Below are 24,607 nucleotides of genomic sequence, written 5' to 3'. Positions count from 1 at the left end.
CTATCTGCATTTGAGACTGATGCTATCACGTTAGCTCCGTAGCTAACTTAGCTTCTACTTTTTTAGCTTCGCCTAGCTGAAAATTAATAACCGTGTATTTACATGTTCATGGTTTAATAGTATTGTTGATCTTCTGTCTAGCCTTCCAGTCAGGGTTTTTTTTAATTTTGTTTCTATCTGCATTTGAGACTGATGCTATCACGTTAGCTCCGTAGCTAACTTAGCTTCTATTTTTTTTTTTAGCTTCGCCAAGCAGAAAATTAATAACCGTGTATTTACATGTTCATGGTTTAATAGTATTGTTGATCTTCTGTCTAGCCTTCCAGTCAGGGGTTTTTTAAATTTATTTTCTATCTTCATTTTGAGCCTGCTGTCACGTTAGCTCTGTATCTAACATAGCTTGTATTTTTTTTAGCTTCGCCAAGCTGAAAGTTATTAACCGTGTATTTACATGTTCATTTTCAAGAGGATATAGTATCCGAGGTGGTTCAAAATACAAATCTGTGATCCACAATAGAAAAAGGAGAGAGTGTGGAATCCAATGAGCCAGCTTGTACCTAAGTTACGGTCTGAGCGAAAAAAGATGCGTCCTGCACTGCACTCTAGTCCTTCACTCTCACGTTCCTCATCCACAAATATTTCATCCTGGCTCAAATTAATGGGGTAATCGCCGCTTTCTCGCTCCGAATGTCTCTCGCTCCATTGTAAACAACGGGGAATTGTGAGGAATCCTTAGTCTTGTGACGTCACGCTATACTTCCGGTACGGGCAAGGCTTTTCTTATGAAAGTCCAAAAGTTGCGAACTTTATCGTCGATGTTCTCTACTAAATCCTTTCAGCAAAAATATGGCAATATCGCGAAATGATCAAGTATGACACATAGAATGGATCTGCTATCCCCGTTTAAATAAATAAAAATCATTTCAGTAGGCCTTTAAATAGATAAATATATGTTAGTAAGGTATAAAAATGGGACAAAAAGCTAACAAATGTTAATCATTTGACTTTTAATGACAAAACTGCTTGACGTTGTGCATTAGAGGCTTTTGGAATGGATTTTTCAAAACAAAGTAAAAGGTTCAAAGCTAATGCTAGCGTTGTTGCTTCTCGGCTGATCGACTTTGTTCCCCCTTCCCAAAATTCCACACTGGTGCGACAGAAGCGAAAGGAGACGCCATATGTCCGCAGTCATCTTTCCCCGATGTAAACACTGATTATTTTCTAATGATTACCTCTAACTAATTAAAGGAGGCCCTCCGCGACCCGTTCCATCAAAGAAAGGTTGAGCGATCGATAGCCACGTATTTGCATAAAAATCTATTTGAGCGTAAGAGCAGGATCACGGCTGAGCTCCTGGCATGAAGATGTCCGCCGACCTTCCTTCCTTTCCTGGCTTCCCCCAACTCGGTGTTTGTCCGCCATGTAGAAACGGGGCAGGGGGGGTCAGGGTTCAACGGCGCGTCTGAAGGGAGCCAAGACGAGCGCACGTATTAATTAGCATAAAGGCAGTTGGACTTCTTCTGCCTGACTTTCTGTTTAATTGGATTAGGAGGGAAGTGTTCAAATCCCCGCGTTTAACCCTTTGCGATGGTTGCGTGGAAGCCAGCTGCTGCCGACGCATCGGGCAGGGAATGCGGAGCGGCACGCGGGCAGAGGGGGGCGTACAGTAAACCCGCTTGGCCGCCAGCCACGTCTCACGAGCGCTCGCGGGAGCCCCGCACCTCCTGGACCGAGGCGGAGGTGAAGGAGAGAGACGCGCGCTCTCCTTGTCAGCTGCAAGGGTAATTACTGCTGGCTGAAATTACTCAACATTTGTTTATTAGCTCCCCAGAGCACCCTGTAAATAGATTGTCTGTTATAGTCCGATCACATTAAAAGCCGACCCCCCCCCCCCGCGTCACCGCCACCCGCCCGCCAGGAGCCAGCCTGCTGCTCACTTATTGAGCCGCTCGGAGCGAGGAGCCATGTTAAATGTGATTGTTTTCCATTAGCCACTTCCTGTCTAATAGCTCACATGTGCACCGCAATTACTGAATGCTGCCATGCTACATAACCTTCATTAGCCCACTGTAGCCGCCGTTGTTGTTATTCATGAGTGAGGAGTGTTTGGATGAAGTATTGATTGCCGCACACACACACACACACACACACTCACACTCCGCCGAGAGAGAGACGCCGCCACTGTGCCAAATTGAAGAAGAAGAAAAAAAGCTCAGCGGGCCGTGTCTGCTCCGCCGTTCATTGTGCTCGCTGTCAAAGATGACATTCTGAAACAGTTGACCCACTGAAAATGAATTCTTGGCCAGAGTCGAGTGACAAGAGGAGAGCAAATCATCGCCTGAAACTCTTCCCAGATTAAAAGCAGAGGCCTGTCACGGCCGGGCGGGGGAAGAAGGAGAGGCTGGGCCGGGGCGGGGGAAGAAGGAGGAGAGGCTGGGCCGGGGCGGGGGAAGAAGAAGGAGGACTCCCACGATTCATTCACCGCTTTGCATGCTGGCCATTTTGCAACGTCATGTGGGCTCCCTGCGCTGAGGAAGAAGGAGAAGGAGAAGAAATAGGAAAAGAAGATGAAGAAGAAGGAGGAGAAGAAGCAGGGAAAGGAGAGTAATAAGAAAAAAAAGGAGAGGAGAAGAAGAAGAAAAGAAGGAGAAGAAAAAGGAGAACAGAAAGGAGAATAATAATAAAAAAAAGAGAGAAATAAGAAGAAGGAGAAGAAGAAAAAAACAGAAGAAAGAAAAGAAAAATGATAAGTAGGAGAAGAAGAGGAAGAATAAGAAGAAGATAAGAAGAAGAAGAAGAAGAAGAAGAAGAAGAAGAAGAAGAAGAGAAAGGAGAATAATGAGAAGAAAAGGGAGAGGAAGAGGAGGAAGGATAAGAAAAATAACAGAAGGAGAAGAAAAGGGAGAAATAGGAGAAGACGAGGAAGAAGAAGAAGAAGAAGAAGAAGAAGAAGAAGAAGAAGAAGAAGAAGAAGAAGAAGAAGAAGAAGAAGAAGAAGAAGAAGAAGAAGAAGAAAAAGAAGAAGAAGAAGAAGACGAAGAAGGAGAAGAAAAAGAAGAAAAGGAGAAGAAAAAGAAGAATAAAAAGAAGAAGGAGAAAAATGAGAAGGAGAAGTAGGAGAAGAAGAAGAGAAGAAAAATAAGTAGGATATATAGGAGAAGAAGAGGAAGAAGAGGAAGAGGAAGAAGAAGAAGGACGAAAATAAAGATAAGAAAAGAAGAAAAAAGAGGTGGAGAAGAACAGAAGAATAAAACAAAAAAGAAGAACAAGAACAAGAAAAACAAGAAGAAGACAAAGAAGAACAAGAACAATAAAAAGAAGACAAAGAAAAATAATAAGAAGAAGAAATAGGAGAACAAGATGAAGAAAAAGAAGGAGAAATTGGAGAAAAAGAAGGAGAGAAAAAGAAGAAGAGAAGAAGAGGAATGAGAAGAAGAAGAAGAAGAAGAAGAAGAAGAAGAAGAAGAAGAAGAAGAAGAAGAAGAAGAAGAAGAAGAAGAAGAAGAAGATGTATACAAATAAAAGAAGAAGGAAAAGAAGGAGAAGGAGGAGAAGAAGAAGGAAAATGAGGATAAGAGAAGAAAACTAGAAGAAGAAGAAGACAATAAAAAGAAGAAAGAGAAGTAGGAGAAGAATAAAAAGAAGACAAAGAGCAGCAGAAGGAGAAGAAAGGGGAGCAATATGAGAAGAAAAGGGAGTAGAGGAAGAAGAAGAAGAAGAAGGAGAAGTAGGAGAAAGAGAAGAAGAAGAGAAGAAAAAGAATACGGATAAATAGGAGAAAAAGAGGAAGAAGAATAAGAAGACGAGTTAGAGGAATAAGAAGTAGAGAAAGAGAGGAAGAAGAAGAAGAGAAAGAGAGGAAGAAGAAGAATTAGAAGAAGAAGACAAAGAAAAAGAATGAGAAAAATAAAGAGAAGAAGAAGAAGAAGGGACGGCGTGGCGAAGTTGGTAGAGTGGCCGTGCCAGCAATCGGAGGGTTGCTGGTTACTGGGGTTCAATCCCCACCTTCTACCATCCTAGTCACGTCCGTTGTGTCCTTGGGCAAGACACTTCACCCTTGCTCCTGATGGCTGCTGGTTAGCGCCTTGCATGGCAGCTCCCGCCATCAGTGTGTGAATGTGTGTGTGAATGGGTGAATGTGGAAATACTGTCAAAGCGCTTTGAGTACCTAGAAGGTAGAAAAGCGCTATACAAGTATAACCCATTTATCATTTATTTATAAGAACAAGAAAAAGACCAAGAAGAACAAAAAAAGAAAAATAGGAACAAGAACAAGGACAAAAACAATAAAAAGAACAAGAACAAGAATAAGAAGAAGAACACGGAGGAGGAGGAAGAAGAAGAGGAAGAAGAAGAGGAAGAAAAAGAGGAAGAAGAAGAAGAGGAAGAGGAAGAATAAGAAGAAAAAGAAGAAGAAGGAGGAAGATGAGGAAGAGGAAGAGGAAGATGAGGAGGAGGAGGAGGAGAAGAAGAAGGAGAAGAAGGAGAAGAAGAAGACAAAAAAAAGAAAAAGAAAAAGAAGAACAATAAGCAGGAGAATAAAAAGAAGAAGAAGAAGAAGAAGAAGAAATAGGAGAACACGATGAAGGAAAAGAAGAAGAAGAAGAAGAAGAAGAAATAGGAGAACAAGATGAAGGAAAAGAAGAAGAAGAAGAAGAAGAAGAAGAAGAAATAGGAGAACACGATGAAGGAAAAGAAGAAGTAGGAGAAGGAGAGAAAAACAAGAAGAGAAGAAGAGGAATGAGAAGAAGAAGAAGAAGAGAAGAAGAGGAATGAGAAGAAAAAGGACAATGAGAAGAAGAAAAAGAAAAGAAGGAGTATAAAAGGATAAATATGAGAAGAGGAAGAAGAAGAAAAATAATAAGTAGGACATAAATAAGATAAGAAGAGGAAAATAAGAAGAAGGATAAATAGGAGAAGAAGAGGAAGAAGAAGAAGAAGAAGAAGAAGAAGAAGAAGAAGAAGAAGAAGAAGAAGAAGAAGAAGAAGAAGAAGAAGAAGAACAAGAACAAGAAGAACAAGAAAAATAAAAAAAAAGAAGAAGAAGACAAAGAAGAAGAAGACAAAGAAGAAAAAGGAAGGGGATTAAGAGAAGAAAAGGAAGAAGAAGAAGAAGAAAATAAAAAAGACAAAAAAGAAAAAGAAAAAAGAAGAAGAAGAAGAAAAAAGAAAAGAAGAACAATAAGCAGGAGAAGAAAGAGAAGAAGAAGAAGAAAAATGAAGAGGAGAACAAGATGAAGAAAAAGAAGGAAAAGTAGGAGAATGAGAGAAAAACAAGAAGAGAAGAAGAGGAATAAGAAGAAGAAGAAGAAGAGAAGAAGAGGAATAAGAAGAAGAAGGAGAAGAAGAAAAAGAAAAGAAGAAGGAGAAGAAAAAGGAGAAATATGAGAAGAGGAAGAAGAAGAAGAAGAAGAAGAAGAAGTAGGACAGGAATGAGATAATAAGAGGAAAATAAGAAGAAGGATACATAGGAGAAGAAGAGGAAGACCAAGAAGAAAAAGAAGAACAAAAAAAGAAGAAGACAAAGAAGAAGAAGAAGGAGAGAAAGAAGAAAAAAATGAGAGGAGGAAGAAGAAGAAGAAGAAGAAGAAAAGAAAAAGAAGGAAAAAAAGAAGAAGAAGAAGAAGGAAAAGAAGAAGAAGAAGAAGAAGAAGGAGAAAAAGATGAAGAAGAAGGAAAAAAGAAAAGGAAGAAGAAGAAGAGAAAGAAGAATAAAAAGAAGAAGGAGAAGGAGAAGGAGAAGGAGAAGGAGAAGAAGAAGGAGAAGGAGAAGGAGAAGAAGAAGAAGGAGAAGAAGGAGAAGGAGAAGGAGAAGGAGAAGGAGAAGGAGAAGGAGAAGGAGAAGAAGGAGAAGGAGAAAAAGAAGAAGGAGAAGAAGAAGAAGAAGAAGAAGAATAAGCTCCTCCCAAACGACAGCAAGATGGACTGGTGCAGAGTCCGCATCACTGCAGATGCTGCACCCATCTGCTTTTCCATCTCAAGATCCACTCCCAAGGTGCTTGAACTCTTCTATTTAGGACAGAATGTAATTCCCAACACTCCAACCTTTTTCGGGTCAAGAACAATGGACTTGGACTTGGAGATGGCCCAATGAAGCCAGGAGAACCACATCATTTGCAAAAAGCAGAAACCCAAATCTGTAGCGAGCAAAGTTAATCCCTTCAACGCTCTGAATGTGTCGAGAAATTCTGTCCATCAAAGTTATAAACACAATCGGTGACAAAGCCGTGGTAAAGTCAGTTCCTTACCGGAAACCAGTTTGACTTACTGCCAGTAATAAAGACCGAGTGCTGACACCGGTTTTACAGAGAACAGACAGACGGGGTCCAATAGCCCATATTCCCTGAGCAATTCCCACAGGATGTCCCCAAAAAACACGGTTAAATGTTTACCCCAAGTCCACAGAACACATGTAGACAGGTTGGGCAAACTCCCTTGGACCCTCAAAGATCCGCTGAGAGTATTGAGCTGGTCCACAAATCCACGACCAAGACGAAAACCACACAGCGCCTTCTGAATCTGAGGTTCGACTATTCGGCGGACTCCCCTCGCTAGCACACCTGAATAGACCCGAGGAGTGTGTTCCCGCCATAGTTGGAACACACGCTCAGTTCCTTCGTGAATAGTGGAACCATCACCGATCCAGAGGCACCTCTCCCCATGCCCATGCAATGCTGCTGAGACCTTTCGACTAAGCAGCCCCACAGCATCCAAAGTCCTCAGGAACCCCGGTTGGATCTCATCCAGCTTCTTAATTACCACCAAACACTGATTCCGAATAGGAAGAGCTCTAGGTGGGATTGAGGAGGCCTTCTGAGTATTCCTAACACCGATCTCCGACATCTGTACAGGGTTACAGAACAGGAACGCTGATGGGTCGCCATAAGGCGCCCCTGAAAAGATGGGGAAAAGGTAAAACGCTGGGAAAGAAGATGAGTAAAAACTGGGCTCCTAAGGGGGCCTAGTCTGGAGTGGGAAAAAACCTCCATGCAATGCACACATAAACACGTTACATTTAATCACGACAAACTCGCAACAGAGAGGCGGGGAGTTGGGGCTCTGGAAGGCGACCGCTGCTATGAAGCGCTGCCATACGACCATCACCCCGAGGGGAAACAAGCGGCGGTGAAGGTGTGGGGTGGGGGGGCCGGGGTGTGCGTGTGTGCCCAATTGTCTTGGGTGTGATGATGTAATGTTTTATAAACTGAGGCCGATCTGCAAAAGTTCGACTCCAGGTGTCGTTGAGGAGGGAGGGAGGTCAAAAGCGTCCATCATTGAGGTGTCCTCGGGGGTGTTTTTCAGAACAGCCTGCTCCTGTTTTCACAGCGTCAAGGCCGTTCGAGGGAGTCAAATCGTAGATTAAGATGTTTGTTTTCCGCGAGCAGACAAAACAATGACTTGTCTGTTCTATTCATCCATGCTGGGTGCTCTCAAATTCAATTCAATTTTCCTTTTCAGCAAGCTTCTCCATGATGTGATCCATCTCGCGATTCAGTTCAGAGATCGCCGTAGTCTGTGTTCCCACAGCCCGGCCCAAACCATCCATTGCGACGAACAGCCTTTGGGCTCCTTGAGTGGCTGCCATCTTCTTACGAATTTGACGATACACCAGAGCAATGCCCAGCCCAATCAGCAGGTCCAAATAGGTAGATGTCTTCCACCTCCTCGATGGAAAGGACCGAGAGGCACATGATTCTCCATTTATCCTAGGAATCTCTCACGTACCCCGCAGCAATGGTTCCATCAGGGCAGGCAGGCTCCCCCGAACCTCTTTTCCTCGTCGAAAAGATTTTGTCAATTGCGTCGAGAGTCCAGCTGATCATATCCATGTCTGATGTTTAGATTTGAGGACAGCGCAAAGAAAGAGGCTTCCAAAAATTTCAGACAAGACAAAAACAAAGAAAGCAAGCTGGGAGAAGGGGGAGCGGAAAAAAATGCGACCGCCCTCCCCAGAGACAAGACAGAAAGATACCGTATTGATACTTTCGGAAGAAGACTACAGGCTTTGTGGGGCCCCAAACAAGATCTTGTTCCTGGCCCCTAATAGGTGGCTTTTTATAAAGGTGGTTGGAGAATGGGGCCTCAGTGAATGTGGCCCTGGCAGACAGTTCTGATCTGTATTTTTGTGTTTGTGCTTCGCAGAACCTGCCCGAGGACTTGTGAGCAGAAACTTCCTGTCCACCATATTGATCTTTTTGTCAAGACAGGCCTGCGCTGGCGGTAGGCGGCGGCGGGGGGTGGCCCCCGTGCAATTTGCGAGGCCCCTGAGCGAGCAGCGGCCGACTGGATTACAGCGACAGGGACATTTGTAAAAGAGATATTTAGCGGGCGAAATGAAGTTAGCCAGCATGCTTTGTGCGCGGGTGACAGGTAGAGCGGGGCTCCCTGGGCGCAGGCGTAATAAAGCGCTATCTGTCTGCCGCCTTCTAATGCCCCCCCTAATAAAAGGCACCGCTGGGGTGACTGTGCACAAATAAGGGCCTGGAGCTGCCGGACATCCATCCCCGGCCCCTGGAGCCACATTACACAAACCTAATGGCCACTCCAAGCGTCATTAGGATATTAATTCTGCACGTTTGTGAAGTGATTCCATCTGTAAGGTGACACTTTTTGCCTGCGGGTCCTAAACCCCCCGCATTCTTACTCCTGTTGGCTTCCAGGGGCCGACACAAACCCGACAATAGAGCTTGTCCTCGGAGGTGGAGCCCGATGGAGCGAGTCCGAGCGCTGCCAACAGCGGGGAGCAGATGGTCCAGCCTGGTCCGGGAAACATGTTTGGGCATCAAAACTAAGAAGGCATTGCAACAAGAAGTGAAGTATATTTATATAGCGCTTTTCTCTAGTGACTCACAGCGCTTATACATAGTGGAAGCCTATATCTAAGTTACAGTTACAGTTAATCTTGTGAGACATAAATACATGTTATGAGACATGAAGAAATATTTTGAGACATGAAGAAATAATGTGAGACGTAAAGAAATATTGTGAGACATGAATAAATATTGTGAGACATAAAGAAATAGTGTGAGCCATGAATAAATATTGTGAGACATAAAGAAATAGTGATACATAAGTACATAGTGTGACATGAATAAATATTGTGAGACATAAAGAAATATTGCGAGACAAAAATCAATCTTGTGTGACATAAATACATTTTGTGAGACATAAATACATCTTGTGAAGCATGAATAAATCTTGTGAGACATTAATTAATCTTGTGAGACAGTAATACATCTTGTGTGACAAAAATAAATATTGTGAGACATAAAGACGTAGTGTGAGACATAAATAAATAATGTGAGATATAAATACATATTGTGTGACATGACTAAATATTGTGAAGCATAAATACATATTGTGAGCCATAAAGACATATTGTGAGACGGAAAGAAATCGTGTGTGACAAAAATGAATATTGTGAGATATAAAATTACATTGTGAGACATACAATTATATTGTGAGACATAAATAAATAATGTGTGACATACAACATATTGCGAGACATAAATAAATATGGTGAAACATAAATAAATATTGTGAGACATAAAGAAATATTATGAGACATAGATACATATTGTAAAACCTAAAGCAATATTGTGAGACATAAACAAATATTCTGGGACATAAAACAAATATTGTGTGACTTAAGATATATTGTGATGCATAAATACATATTGTGAGTCATTAAAAAATACTGTGAGACATAAATAAATATTGTGTGACATAAATAAATAGTGTGAGACATGAATACATCTTGTAAAACATAAAGAAATAGTGATACATAAATACATAGTGTGACATGAATAAATATTGTGAGACATAACGAAATATTGCGAGACAAAAATCAATCTTCAACATTATTTTAACAACTGTACATGCATTTTTATATTAAATATGTCAATTATTACTCAGATGTAGTGACAAATAACATAGTGTGTCTGCACAAAACAAGTTTAATGGGCATTTTAGTTTAAAAAAAAATGTTTATCCACAAACTCAACAATATTTTAATAGTATTTTAACAACTGTGAATGCATTCTTGTGAAAAATATGTCAATTATTACTCAGATAGAGTGAACAGTAACAATGTGTGCCTGCACATAACAAGTTTATTGGGCATTTTAGTAAAAAAAAAAAAAAAAAAATCGACAAACTTAACATTATTTTAACATTATTTTAACAACTGTACATGCATTCTTATATAAAATATGTCAATCATTACTCAGATATAGTGAACAATAACATAGTGTGCCTGCACAAAACAAGTTTAATTGGCATTTTAGTTAAAAATGTGTTTTTATCCACAAGCTCAACATTATTTTAACAAATGTAAAATTAAATCCAACATAAGTAACATTTATTTTGAAATAGCATCCTCAAAATCATCTTGCCAGAAGCTGCTTGAGTGTTTTACAGGACGTTGGTGGACCAGCCAGGACACGAGCAGATCAAACAACATCAACATTGCATCCTACAGTTGTCCCTTTAATAGTTGCGGTCAATACTAACGGGATTATAATTAATACAGATTTAAAAACACTCATTACGACCTTCGAAATATATATTTTTCAACATTATTGGAAGCCTTTTAACATGAGATGACAGACACATCCCAACAGTAGCCGGGAGGATCCTCCAAGAGTCATGTCTACAGTTGTCACCCGGCCACCACAACAGAACCACTACCTGGAAACACTTGCTCACATCTTGGGTAATTCCTCCAAGGTAAATTGTGAAAGAACCACAGGCATCATTTCTTCTGCAAAAACCTGGTCAACAGTCACAGCTACGACCGTTAGCCGTGTTGTTAGCATTCTGTGACAGCAATACTGGTGTAAAGATGTGTTAATCATGCACTGTATTATATATCAAATATTAATTGAACACCTACGTTAGGCCAAAAACTTGGAATAATATATTTTTAAAAATATATTAAATCTTGTGTGACATAAATACATATTGTGAGACATAAGGAAATATTGTGAGACATATAAATATTGTGTGACATAAAGAAATCGTGTGAGATATAAATAAATGGTGTGAGACATTAAGAAATATTGTGAGACGTAAATAAATATCATGAGACATAAATACATATTGTGAGACATTAATAATATTGTGATACACACATACATATTGTGGGACAAATACATACTGTGAGACACAGAAATAACGTGAGAAATAAATAAATATTGGGGAATATAAAGAAATATTTTGAGACATAAATAAATACTGTGAGACATAAAGAAATATTGTGTGACATGAAAACATCTTGTGAGACATAAAGAAATATTGTAAAACATAAATACATTTTGTGAGACAAAGAAATATTCTGAAACATAAAGAAATGTTGTGAGACATGAAGAAATACTGGGACACATAAAGACATCTTGAGTGACAAAGAAATAGTGTGAGACATAAAGAAATATTGTGAGACATAAAGAAATATTGTGTGACATAAATAATGTGAGAAAAATAAATATTGTGAGACATAAATAAATATTATGAGACACAAATAAATATTTTTAAAGATAAAGGGATATTGTGAGACTTAAATACATATTTTGAGACATAAATAACTATTATGATACATACATACATATTGTGAGACATTAATAATATTTTGTAACATAAATATGCATTGTAATACACAAAGACACATTGTGAAACAAAGAAATACTGTGAGACATAAAGAAATATTGTGTGACATGAAAACATCTTATGAGACATAAAGAAATATTGTAAAACATAAAGACATTTTGTGAGACAAAGAAATATTGTGAAACATAAAGAAATGTTGTGAGACATGAAGAAATACTGGGATACATAAAGACATCTTGTGTGACAAAGAAATAGTGTGAGACATAAAGAAATATTGTGAGACATAAAGAAATATTGTGTGACATAAATAATATTGTGAGAAAAATAAATATTGTGAGACATAAATAAATATTATGAGACACAAATCAATATTTTTAAACATAAAGGAATATTGTGAGACTTAAATACATATTTTGAGACATACATAACTATTATGATACATACATACATATTGTGAGACATTAATAATATTGTGGGACATAAAGATGCATTGTAATACACAAAGAAACATTGTGAAACAAAGAAATACTGTGAGACATAAAGAAATATTGTGTGACATGAAACAATCTTGTGAGACATAAATGAATATTGCAAGACATAAATAAATATTGTGTGACATAAAGAAATATTGTGTGACATGAATAAATAGTGTGAGACATAAACAAATATTGTGAGACAAATAAATGTTGTGAAACAAAGAAATATTGTGAGACATAAATAAATATTGTGTGACTTAAAGAAATAGTGTGAGACAGATAATAATTGTGAGACATAAAGAAATATTGTGAAACGTAAATAGTCTTGTGAGACATAAAAAAATATTGTGAGACATAAATACATATTGTGAGACATAAATAACTATTATGATACATAAATACATATTGTGAGACATTAATAATAGAAAAAACATTGTGTGACATAAAGATATATTGTGATACATAAATAAATCACCACGATTGTATTAGATATTTACAATAAAAAGACACAGTCGGGTGATGTCTGGGTTGCAAGTTCAATCCCCCGCTAGGCCTGAAACACGAAAGATGAAGTGGGAGGGGCTAACCGATCTCTCCTGGAACAAAAGCAGCCTTTTAAAGTCCAAGACTGTCTGAGTGCATTAGGACTCTGTGATAAGGTCTGGCTGCCTTGCTTGCGACATGAACCCGAGACGCAGAGGCAGAAGGCAAAGTGCGGGTAAAAAGTCGATTTGAGCAGCGGCATGGTGGAAGCAGGAGTGGGCGACGGGTAAGTGGGCCAAGGAAAAGCAGAAGGAAAAACTCCACCGTCAATGTCCCCAAACCACGATCCAGTCCTGTTCCTCTGACCAGGCTGGCTCGGGAGGCTCGCTGTCATTCATCGCTATTAGAATGTGGGTTTGTGCTGTCACGGCATCGAGACATAAAGCAATATTATGAGACATAAATAAATATTGTGAGACATAAAAAAATAGTGTGAGACCTAAATAAATATTATGAGACATAAATAAATAGTGTGAGACATAAATAAATCTTGTGAGACACAAAGAAATAGTATGATACATAAATACATATTGTGTGACATGAATTAATCTTGTGAGACATAAAGAAATAGTATGATACATAAATGCATATTGTGTGACATGAATAAATCGTGTGAGATATAAATAAATAGTATGATACATAAATACATATTGTGTGACATGAATAAACCTTGTGAGATGTAAATAAATAGTATGATACATAAATGCATATTGTGTGACATGAATAAATCGTGTGAGACATAAATAAATCTTGAGACAGAAATAAATATTGTGTGACAAAAATAAATATTGTGAGACATAAACAAATATTATGAGACATAAAAAAATATTGTGAGACATAAAACATGTTGTGAGACATACATAAATAGTATGAGACATACAACACATTGTGAGACAAAAATAAATATTGTGAGACATGAAGAAATAGTGTGAGACATGAACAAATATTTTGAGACACAAATAAATAGAATGATACATACCAAAATACTGTGAGACATAAATACATATTGTGAGACATCTATAAATACTGTGTGACATGAGGAAATATTGTGAGACGTAAAGACATCTGGTGAAGCATAAATAAATATTGTGAGACATAAATATATATTGTGAGACAAAAATAAATATTGTGTGACAAAAATAAAGATTGTGAGATATAAAATTACATGGTGAGACATACAATTATATTGTGAGACATAAAAAAAAAAGTTTGACATAAAAAAATATTGTGAGACATAAATAAATATGGTGAAACATAAATACATATTGTGAGACATAAAGAATATTGTGATACATAAAGAAATATTATGAGACATGGATACATATCATAAAATATAAAGCAATATTTTGATACATAAATAAATATTCTGGGACATAAAACAAATATTGTGTGAATTAAGATATATTGTGATACATAAATAAACATTGTGAGACATAAATAAATACTGTGAGACATAAATAAATACTGTGAGACATAAATAGATATTGTGTGACATAAATAAATAGTATGAGACATAAAGAAATATTGTGAGACAAAAATTAATATTGTGAGATATAAATAAATAGTGTGAGACATAGATAAATCGTGTAAGACATAAATACATAGTATGAGACATAATCAAATACTGTGAGACATAAATAAATATTGTGAGACATAAGGATATATTGTGAGACATACAATTATATTGTGAGACATAAAATTATATTGTGAGACATAAAGAAATAATGTGTGACATAAAGAAATATTGTGACACATAAAGAAATATTGTGAAACCTAAAGAAATATTGTGAGACATAAATACATATTGTGAGACATAAACAATTATTGTGTGACATGAGGAAATATTGTGAGGCATAGATACATCTTGTGAGACAGAAATGAATCTTGTGTGACAAAAATGAATATTGTGAAAGACATAAATAAATAATGTGTGACATAATGAAATATTGTGAGACATAAATAAATATTTTGAAACATAAATAACTCTTGTGAGACATAAATACATATTGTGAGACATAAATAAATATTATGAAACATGGATACATATTGTGAAACATAAAGAAATATTGTGAGACATAAATACATATTGTGAGACATAAATAACTATTATGATACATAAATACATATTGTGAAACAAAGAATATTGTGAGACATAAATAACTATTATGATACATAAATACATATTGTGAGACATTAATTATATTGTGGGACATAAACAAATATTGTGTGACATAAAGATATATTGTGATACATAAATAAATATTGTGAGACATAAAGAAATACTGTGAGACATAAATAAATATTGTGAAACATAAATAAATATTGTGAGACAAAGAAATAGTGTGAAACATAAAGAAATATTGTGAGACAAAAATAAATCTTGTGAGACAGAAAAAATATTGTGTGACATAAAGAAATAGTGTGAGACATAAATAAATATTGTGAGACAAAAAAAATTGTGAAACAAAGAAGTTTTGTGAGACATAAACACATCTGGTGAGACATAAATAAATAATGTGTGACATAATGAAATATTGTGAGACATAAATACATATTGTGAAACATAACTAACTCTTGTGAGACATGAATAAATATTATGAGACATGGATACATATTGTTAAAACATAAATAAATATTGTGAGACATAAACAAATTTTGTGGGACATAGAACATATTGTGTGACATAAAGATATATTGTGATACATAAATAAATATTTTGAGACATAAATAAATAGTATGAGACATAAATAAATACTTTGAGACATAAATAAATATTGTGTGACATAAATACATATTATGAGACATAAATAAACATTGTGAGACAACAATAAATATTGTGAGACAAAAATAAATAGTGGTAGATATGAAGAAATATTGTAAGACATAAATAAATATTATGAGACATAAATAAATACTGTGGGACTTAAATATATATTATGAGACATAAATAATTATTGTGTGACATGAGGAAATATTTGGAGGCATAAATACATCTTGTGAGACAGAAATGAATCTTGTGTGACAAAAATAAATATTGTGAGACATAAATCTATAAAATGAGACATAAATAAATAATGTGTGACATAATGAAATATTGTGAGACATAAATAAATATTGTGAAACATAAATAACTCTTGTGAGACATAAATACATATTGTGAGACAAAAATAAACATTATGAAACATGGATACATATTGTGAAACATAAAGAAATATCGTGAGACATAAATACATATTGTGAGACATCAATAACTATTATGATACATAAATACATATTGCGAAACAAAGAATATTGTGAGACATAAATACATATTGTGAGACATTAATTATATTGTGGGACATAAACAAATATTGTGTGACATAAAGATGTATTGTGATACATAAATAAATATTGTGAGACATAAATAAATACTGTGAGACATAAAGAAATATTGTGAAACATAAATACATATTGTGAGACAAATAAATATTGTGAAACATAAAGAAATATTGCGAGACAAAAATAAATCTTGTGAGACAAAAATAAATCTTGTGAGACATAAAAAATATTGTGTGACATAAAGAAATAGTGTGAGACATAAATAAATATTGTGAGACAAAAAAAATTGTGAAACACAGACATTTTGTGAGACATAAACACATCTTATGAGACATAAATAAATAATGTGTGACATAATGAAATATTGTGAGACATAAATACATATTGTGAAACATAAATAACTCTTATGAGACATAAATACATATTGTGAGACATAAATAAATATTATGAGACATGAATAAATATTGTGAAACATGAATAAATATTGTGAGTCATAAATACATGTTGTGAGACATAAATAACTATTATGATACATAAATACATATTGTGAAAAATAAAGAAATATTGTGAGACATAAATACATATTGTGAGACATAAATAACTTTTATGATACATAAATACATATTGTGAGACATTAATAATATTTTAAGACATAAACAAATATTGTGTGACATAAAGATATATTGTGATACATAAATACATATTGTGAGACATAAAGAAATACTGTGAGACATACATAAATATTGTGAAACATAAATAAATATTGTGAGACAAATAAATATTGTGAAACATAAAGAAATATTGTGAGACATAAACAAATCTTGTGAGACATAAATCAATCTTGTGTGACATAAATACATAGTGTGAGACATTGAGAATTATTGTGAGACATAAATAAATCTTGTGAGACAAAGAAATAGTGTGAGACATAGATAACTATTGTGAGACATAAAGAAATATTGTGATACATAAAGAAATCTTGTGAGACATAAAGAAATCTTGTGAGACATAAAGAACTCTTGTGAGACATAAATAAATAGTGTGAGACATAGATAATTATTGTGTGACAAAAATAAATATTGCGAGACATACAATTATATTGTGAGTCATAAAAAAATATTGTGAGACATTAAGAAATCTTGTGAGACATAAATAAAAATAGTGTAACTGACAAAGTGTGAGCTTGAAGGAGGATCTTGTGGTGTTCCAAGAAATGTGAAGATCTTGTGGTGTTCCAAGGACTGTGAAGATTTTGTGGTGTTCCAAGGACTGTGAAGGAAGATCTTGTGGTGTTCCAAGGACTAGGAGGATCTTGTGGTGTTCCAAGAACTGTGAAGATCTTGTGGTGTTCCAAGGACTGTGAAGATCTTGTGGTGTTCCAAGGACTGTGAAGATCTTGTGGTGTTCCAAGGACTAGGAGGATCTTGTGGTGTTCCAAGAACTGTGAAGATCTTGTGGTGTTCCAAGGACTGTGAAGTGAATTATATTTATATAGCGCTTTTCTCTAGTGACTCAAAGCGCTTTACATAGTGAAACCCAATATCTAAGTTACATTTAAAGCAGTGTGGGTGGCACTGGGAGCAGGTGGGTAAAGTGTCTTGCCCAAGGACACAACGGCAGTAACTAGGGTGGCGGATGTGGGGATCGAACCTGCAACCCTTAAGTTGCTGGCACGGCCGCTCTACCAACCGAGCTATACCGCCCCCTGTGAAGATCTTGTGGTGTTCCAAGGACTGTGAAGGATGATCTTGCGGTGTTCCAATGACTGTGAAGATCTTGTGGTGTTCCAAGGACTGAGAAGATCTTGTGGTGTTCCAAAGACTGTGAAGATCTTGTGGTGTTCCAAGGACTGTGAAGATCTTGTGGTGTTCCAAGGACTGTGAAGATCTTGTGATGTTCCAAGGACTGTGAATATCGTGTGGTGTTCTAAAGACTGTGAAGGAAGATCTTGTGGTGTTCTAAAGACTGTGAAGATCTTGTGGTGTTCCAAGGACTGTGAATGTCTTGTGGTGTTCCAAGGACTGTGAAGATCTTGTGGTGTTCCAAGGACTGTGAAGGAAGATCTTGTGGTGTTCCAAAGACTGTGAAGATCTTGTGGTGTTCCAAGGACTGAGAAGATCTTGTGGTGTTCCAAAGACTGTGAAGATCTTGTGGTGTTCCAAGGACTGAGAAGATCTTGTGGTGTTCCAAAGGCTGTGAAGATCTTGTGGTGTTCCAAGGACTGTGAAGATCTTGTGGTGTTCCAAAGACTGTGAAGATATTGTGGTGTTCCAAGGACTGAGAAGATCTTGTGGTGTTCCAAAGACTGTGACGATCTTGTGGTGTTCCAAGGACTGTGAAGATCTTGTGGTGTTCGAAGGACTGTGAAGATCTTGTGGTGTTCCAAGGACTGTGAAGATCTTGTGGTGTTCCAAGGACTTTGAAGATCTTGTGGTGTTCCAAGGACTGAGAATATCTTGTGGTGTTCCAAGGACTGTGAAGATCTTGTGGTGTTCCAAGGACTCTGAAGATTTTGTGGTGTTCCAAGGACTGTGAAGATCTTGTGATGTTCCAAGGACTGTGAATATCTTGTGGTGTTCCAAGGACTGTGAATATCTTGTGGTGTTCCACGGACTGTGAAGATCTTGTGGTGTTCCAAGGACTGTGAAGATCTTGTGGTGTTCCAAGAACTGTGAAGATCTTGTGATGTTCCAAGGACTGTGAATATCTTGTGGTGTTCCAAGGACTGGGAATATATTGTGGTGTTCCAAGGACTGTGAATATATTGTGGTGTTCCAAGGACTGTGAAGATCTTGTGGTGTTCCAAGGACTGTGAAGGAAGATCTTGTGGTGTTCCAAAGACTGTGAAGATCTTGTGGTGTTCCAAGGACTGTGAATATCTTGTGGTGTTCCAAGGACTGTGAAGATCTTGTGGTGTTCCAAAGACTGTGAAGATCTTGTGGTGTTCGAAGGACTGTGAAGATCTTGTGGTGTTCCAAGGACTGTGAAGATCTTGTGGTGTTCCAAGGACTTTGAAGATCTTGTGGTGTTCCAAGGACTGAGAATATCTTGTGGTGTTCCAAGGACTGTGAAGATCTTGTGGTGTTCCAAGGACTCTGAAGATTTTGTGGTGTTCCAAGGACTGTGAAGATCTTGTGATGTTCCAAGGACTGTGAATATCTTGTGGTGTTCCAAGGACTGTGAATATCTTGTGGTGTTCCACGGACTGTGAAGATCTTGTGGTGTTCCAAGGACTGTGAAGATCTTGTGGTGTTCCAAGAACTGTGAAGATCTTGTGATGTTCCAAGGACTGTGAATATCTTGTGGTGTTCCAAGGACTGTGAATATATTGTGGTGTTCCAAGGACTGTGAATATATTGTGGTGTTCCAAGGACTGTGAAGATCTTGTGGTGTTCCAAGGACTGTGAAGGAAGATCTTGTGGTGTTCCAAAGACTGTGAAGATCTTGTGGTGTTCCAAGGACTGTGAATATCTTGTGGTGTTCCAAGGACTGTGAAGATCTTGTGGTGTTCCAAAGACTGTGAAGATCTTGTGGTGTTCGAAGGACTGTGAAGATCTTGTGGTGTTCCAAGGACTGTGAAGATCTTGTGGTGTTCCAAGGACTTTGAAGATCTTGTGGTGTTCCAAGGACTGAGAATATCTTGTGGTGTTCCAAGGACTGTGAAGATCTTGTGGTGTTCCAAGGACTCTGAAGATTTTGTGGTGTTCCAAGGACTGTGAAGATCTTGTGATGTTCCAAGGACTGTGAATATCTTGTGGTGTTCCAAGGACTGTGAATATCTTGTGGTGTTCCACGGACTGTGAAGATCTTGTGGTGTTCCAAGGACTGTGAAGATCTTGTGGTGTTCCAAGAACTGTGAAGATCTTGTGATGTTCCAAGGACTGTGAAGTGAATTATATTTATATAGCGCTTTTCTCTAGTGACTCAAAGCGCTTTACATAGTGAAACCCAATATCTAAGTTACATTTAAAGCAGTGTGGGTGGCACTGGGAGCAGGTGGGTAAAGTGTCTTGCCCAAGGACACAACGGCAGTAACTAGGGTGGCGGATGTGGGGATCGAACCTGCAACCCTTAAGTTGCTGGCACGGCCGCTCTACCAACCGAGCTATACCGCCCCCTGTGAAGATCTTGTGGTGTTCCAAGGACTGTGAAGGATGATCTTGCGGTGTTCCAATGACTGTGAAGATCTTGTGGTGTTCCAAGGACTGAGAAGATCTTGTGGTGTTCCAAAGACTGTGAAGATCTTGTGGTGTTCCAAGGACTGTGAAGATCTTGTGGTGTTCCAAGGACTGTGAAGATCTTGTGATGTTCCAAGGACTGTGAATATCGTGTGGTGTTCTAAAGACTGTGAAGGAAGATCTTGTGGTGTTCCAAGGACTGTGAATGTCTTGTGGTGTTCCAAGGACTGTGAAGATCTTGTGGTGTTCCAAGGACTGTGAAGGAAGATCTTGTGGTGTTCCAAAGACTGTGAAGATCTTGTGGTGTTCCAAGGACTGAGAAGATCTTGTGGTGTTCCAAAGACTGTGAAGATCTTGTGGTGTTCCAAGGACTGAGAAGATCTTGTGGTGTTCCAAAGGCTGTGAAGATCTTGTGGTGTTCCAAGGACTGTGAAGATCTTGTGGTGTTCCAAAGACTGTGAAGATATTGTGGTGTTCCAAGGACTGAGAAGATCTTGTGGTGTTCCAAAGACTGTGACGATCTTGTGGTGTTCCAAGGACTGTGAAGATCTTGTGGTGTTCGAAGGACTGTGAAGATCTTGTGGTGTTCCAAGGACTGTGAAGATCTTGTGGTGTTCCAAGGACTTTGAAGATCTTGTGGTGTTCCAAGGACTGAGAATATCTTGTGGTGTTCCAAGGACTGTGAAGATCTTGTGGTGTTCCAAGGACTCTGAAGATTTTGTGGTGTTCCAAGGACTGTGAAGATCTTGTGATGTTCCAAGGACTGTGAATATCTTGTGGTGTTCCAAGGACTGTGAATATCTTGTGGTGTTCCACGGACTGTGAAGATCTTGTGGTGTTCCAAGGACTGTGAAGATCTTGTGGTGTTCCAAGAACTGTGAAGATCTTGTGATGTTCCAAGGACTGTGAATATCTTGTGGTGTTCCAAGGACTGTGAATATATTGTGGTGTTCCAAGGACTGTGAATATATTGTGGTGTTCCAAGGACTGTGAAGATCTTGTGGTGTTCCAAGGACTGTGAAGGAAGATCTTGTGGTGTTCCAAAGACTGTGAAGATCTTGTGGTGTTCCAAGGACTGTGAATATCTTGTGGTGTTCCAAGGACTGTGAAGATCTTGTGGTGTTCCAAAGACTGTGAAGATCTTGTGGTGTTCGAAGGACTGTGAAGATCTTGTGGTGTTCCAAGGACTGTGAAGATCTTGTGGTGTTCCAAGGACTTTGAAGATCTTGTGGTGTTCCAAGGACTGAGAATATCTTGTGGTGTTCCAAGGACTGTGAAGATCTTGTGGTGTTCCAAGGACTCTGAAGATTTTGTGGTGTTCCAAGGACTGTGAAGATCTTGTGATGTTCCAAGGACTGTGAATATCTTGTGGTGTTCCAAGGACTGTGAATATCTTGTGGTGTTCCACGGACTGTGAAGATCTTGTGGTGTTCCAAGGACTGTGAAGATCTTGTGGTGTTCCAAGAACTGTGAAGATCTTGTGATGTTCCAAGGACTGTGAATATCTTGTGGTGTTCCAAGGACTGTGAATATATTGTGGTGTTCCAAGGACTGTGAATATATTGTGGTGTTCCAAGGACTGTGAAGATCTTGTGGTGTTCCAAGGACTGTGAAGGAAGATCTTGTGGTGTTCCAAAGACTGTGAAGATCTTGTGGTGTTCCAAGGACTGTGAATATCTTGTGGTGTTCCAAGGACTGTGAAGATCTTGTGGTGTTCCAAAGACTGTGAAGATCTTGTGGTGTTCGAAGGACTGTGAAGATCTTGTGGTGTTCCAAGGACTGTGAAGATCTTGTGGTGTTCCAAGGACTTTGAAGATCTTGTGGTGTTCCAAGGACTGAGAATATCTTGTGGTGTTCCAAGGACTGTGAAGATCTTGTGGTGTTCCAAGGACTCTGAAGATTTTGTGGTGTTCCAAGGACTGTGAAGATCTTGTGATGTTCCAAGGACTGTGAATATCTTGTGGTGTTCCAAGGACTGTGAATATCTTGTGGTGTTCCACGGACTGTGAAGATCTTGTGGTGTTCCAAGGACTGTGAAGATCTTGTGGTGTTCCAAGAACTGTGAAGATCTTGTGATGTTCCAAGGACTGTGAATATCTTGTGGTGTTCCAAGGACTGTGAATATATTGTGGTGTTCCAAGGACTGTGAATATATTGTGGTGTTCCAAGGACTGTGAAGATCTTGTGGTGTTCCAAGGACTGTGAAGGAAGATCTTGTGGTGTTCCAAAGACTGTGAAGATCTTGTGGTGTTCCAAGGACTGTGAATATCTTGTGGTGTTCCAAGGACTGTGAAGATCTTGTGGTGTTCCAAAGACTGTGAAGATCTTGTGGTGTTCGAAGGACTGTGAAGATCTTGTGGTGTTCCAAGGACTGTGAAGATCTTGTGGTGTTCCAAGGACTTTGAAGATCTTGTGGTGTTCCAAGGACTGAGAATATCTTGTGGTGTTCCAAGGACTGTGAAGATCTTGTGGTGTTCCAAGGACTCTGAAGATTTTGTGGTGTTCCAAGGACTGTGAAGATCTTGTGATGTTCCAAGGACTGTGAATATCTTGTGGTGTTCCAAGGACTGTGAATATCTTGTGGTGTTCCACGGACTGTGAAGATCTTGTGGTGTTCCAAGGACTGTGAAGATCTTGTGGTGTTCCAAGAACTGTGAAGATCTTGTGATGTTCCAAGGACTGTGAATATCTTGTGGTGTTCCAAGGACTGTGAATATATTGTGGTGTTCCAAGGACTGTGAATATATTGTGGTGTTCCAAGGACTGTGAAGATCTTGTGGTGTTCCAAGGACTGTGAAGGAAGATCTTGTGGTGTTCCAAAGACTGTGAAGATCTTGTGGTGTTCCAAGGACTGTGAATATCTTGTGGTGTTCCAAGGACTGTGAAGATCTTGTGGTGTTCCAAAGACTGTGAAGATCTTGTGGTGTTCGAAGGACTGTGAAGATCTTGTGGTGTTCCAAGGACTGTGAAGATCTTGTGGTGTTCCAAGGACTTTGAAGATCTTGTGGTGTTCCAAGGACTGAGAATATCTTGTGGTGTTCCAAGGACTGTGAAGATCTTGTGGTGTTCCAAGGACTCTGAAGATTTTGTGGTGTTCCAAGGACTGTGAAGATCTTGTGATGTTCCAAGGACTGTGAATATCTTGTGGTGTTCCAAGGACTGTGAATATCTTGTGGTGTTCCACGGACTGTGAAGATCTTGTGGTGTTCCAAGGACTGTGAAGATCTTGTGGTGTTCCAAGAACTGTGAAGATCTTGTGATGTTCCAAGGACTGTGAAGTGAATTATATTTATATAGCGCTTTTCTCTAGTGACTCAAAGCGCTTTACATAGTGAAACCCAATATCTAAGTTACATTTAAAGCAGTGTGGGTGGCACTGGGAGCAGGTGGGTAAAGTGTCTTGCCCAAGGACACAACGGCAGTAACTAGGGTGGCGGATGTGGGGATCGAACCTGCAACCCTTAAGTTGCTGGCACGGCCGCTCTACCAACCGAGCTATACCGCCCCCTGTGAAGATCTTGTGGTGTTCCAAGGACTGTGAAGGATGATCTTGCGGTGTTCCAATGACTGTGAAGATCTTGTGGTGTTCCAAGGACTGAGAAGATCTTGTGGTGTTCCAAAGACTGTGAAGATCTTGTGGTGTTCCAAGGACTGTGAAGATCTTGTGGTGTTCCAAGGACTGTGAAGATCTTGTGATGTTCCAAGGACTGTGAATATCGTGTGGTGTTCTAAAGACTGTGAAGGAAGATCTTGTGGTGTTCCAAGGACTGTGAATGTCTTGTGGTGTTCCAAGGACTGTGAAGATCTTGTGGTGTTCCAAGGACTGTGAAGGAAGATCTTGTGGTGTTCCAAAGACTGTGAAGATCTTGTGGTGTTCCAAGGACTGAGAAGATCTTGTGGTGTTCCAAAGACTGTGAAGATCTTGTGGTGTTCCAAGGACTGAGAAGATCTTGTGGTGTTCCAAAGGCTGTGAAGATCTTGTGGTGTTCCAAGGACTGTGAAGATCTTGTGGTGTTCCAAAGACTGTGAAGATATTGTGGTGTTCCAAGGACTGAGAAGATCTTGTGGTGTTCCAAAGACTGTGACGATCTTGTGGTGTTCCAAGGACTGTGAAGATCTTGTGGTGTTCGAAGGACTGTGAAGATCTTGTGGTGTTCCAAGGACTGTGAAGATCTTGTGGTGTTCCAAGGACTTTGAAGATCTTGTGGTGTTCCAAGGACTGAGAATATCTTGTGGTGTTCCAAGGACTGTGAAGATCTTGTGGTGTTCCAAGGACTCTGAAGATTTTGTGGTGTTCCAAGGACTGTGAAGATCTTGTGATGTTCCAAGGACTGTGAATATCTTGTGGTGTTCCAAGGACTGTGAATATCTTGTGGTGTTCCACGGACTGTGAAGATCTTGTGGTGTTCCAAGGACTGTGAAGATCTTGTGGTGTTCCAAGAACTGTGAAGATCTTGTGATGTTCCAAGGACTGTGAATATCTTGTGG

The 24,607-nt window shown here is 38.6% G+C and overlaps 2 protein-coding genes across 4 annotated transcripts in view; one reads left to right on the top strand and one right to left on the bottom strand.

The window, feature by feature from the left end:
• fign (fidgetin) overlaps positions 1 to 24,607 on the bottom strand; it is a 567,544-nt gene that overhangs the window by 149,965 nt on the left and 392,972 nt on the right. The window lies entirely within an intron of this gene.
• On the top strand, positions 1,633 to 9,082 carry LOC133664318 (uncharacterized). Of its 3 annotated transcripts, none has more exons than XR_009828567.1 (2): positions 1,633 to 1,781; positions 8,143 to 9,082. XR_009828567.1 is itself a non-coding variant. In XM_062068823.1 (2 exons), exons 1-2 carry the CDS (start codon positions 5,558 to 5,560, stop codon positions 8,161 to 8,163), a joined length of 459 nt encoding a protein of 152 aa, XP_061924807.1. In that variant the 5' UTR covers positions 2,511 to 5,557; the 3' UTR covers positions 8,164 to 9,082. The 3 variants fall into 3 exon arrangements, 1 of the variants encoding a protein (XP_061924807.1); XR_009828566.1 differs by lacking the exon at positions 1,633 to 1,781 and adding an exon at positions 2,511 to 6,912 and having other exon boundaries at positions 8,143 to 8,178; XM_062068823.1 differs by lacking the exon at positions 1,633 to 1,781 and adding an exon at positions 2,511 to 5,995.

This window comes from Entelurus aequoreus, linkage group LG14, assembly GCF_033978785.1.
Source record: "Entelurus aequoreus isolate RoL-2023_Sb linkage group LG14, RoL_Eaeq_v1.1, whole genome shotgun sequence".
Lineage (NCBI taxonomy): Eukaryota > Metazoa > Chordata > Actinopteri > Syngnathiformes > Syngnathidae > Entelurus > Entelurus aequoreus.
The sequence above is the reverse complement of the archived record's forward strand: the minus strand, read 5'-3'. Positions and strand labels throughout refer to the sequence as shown.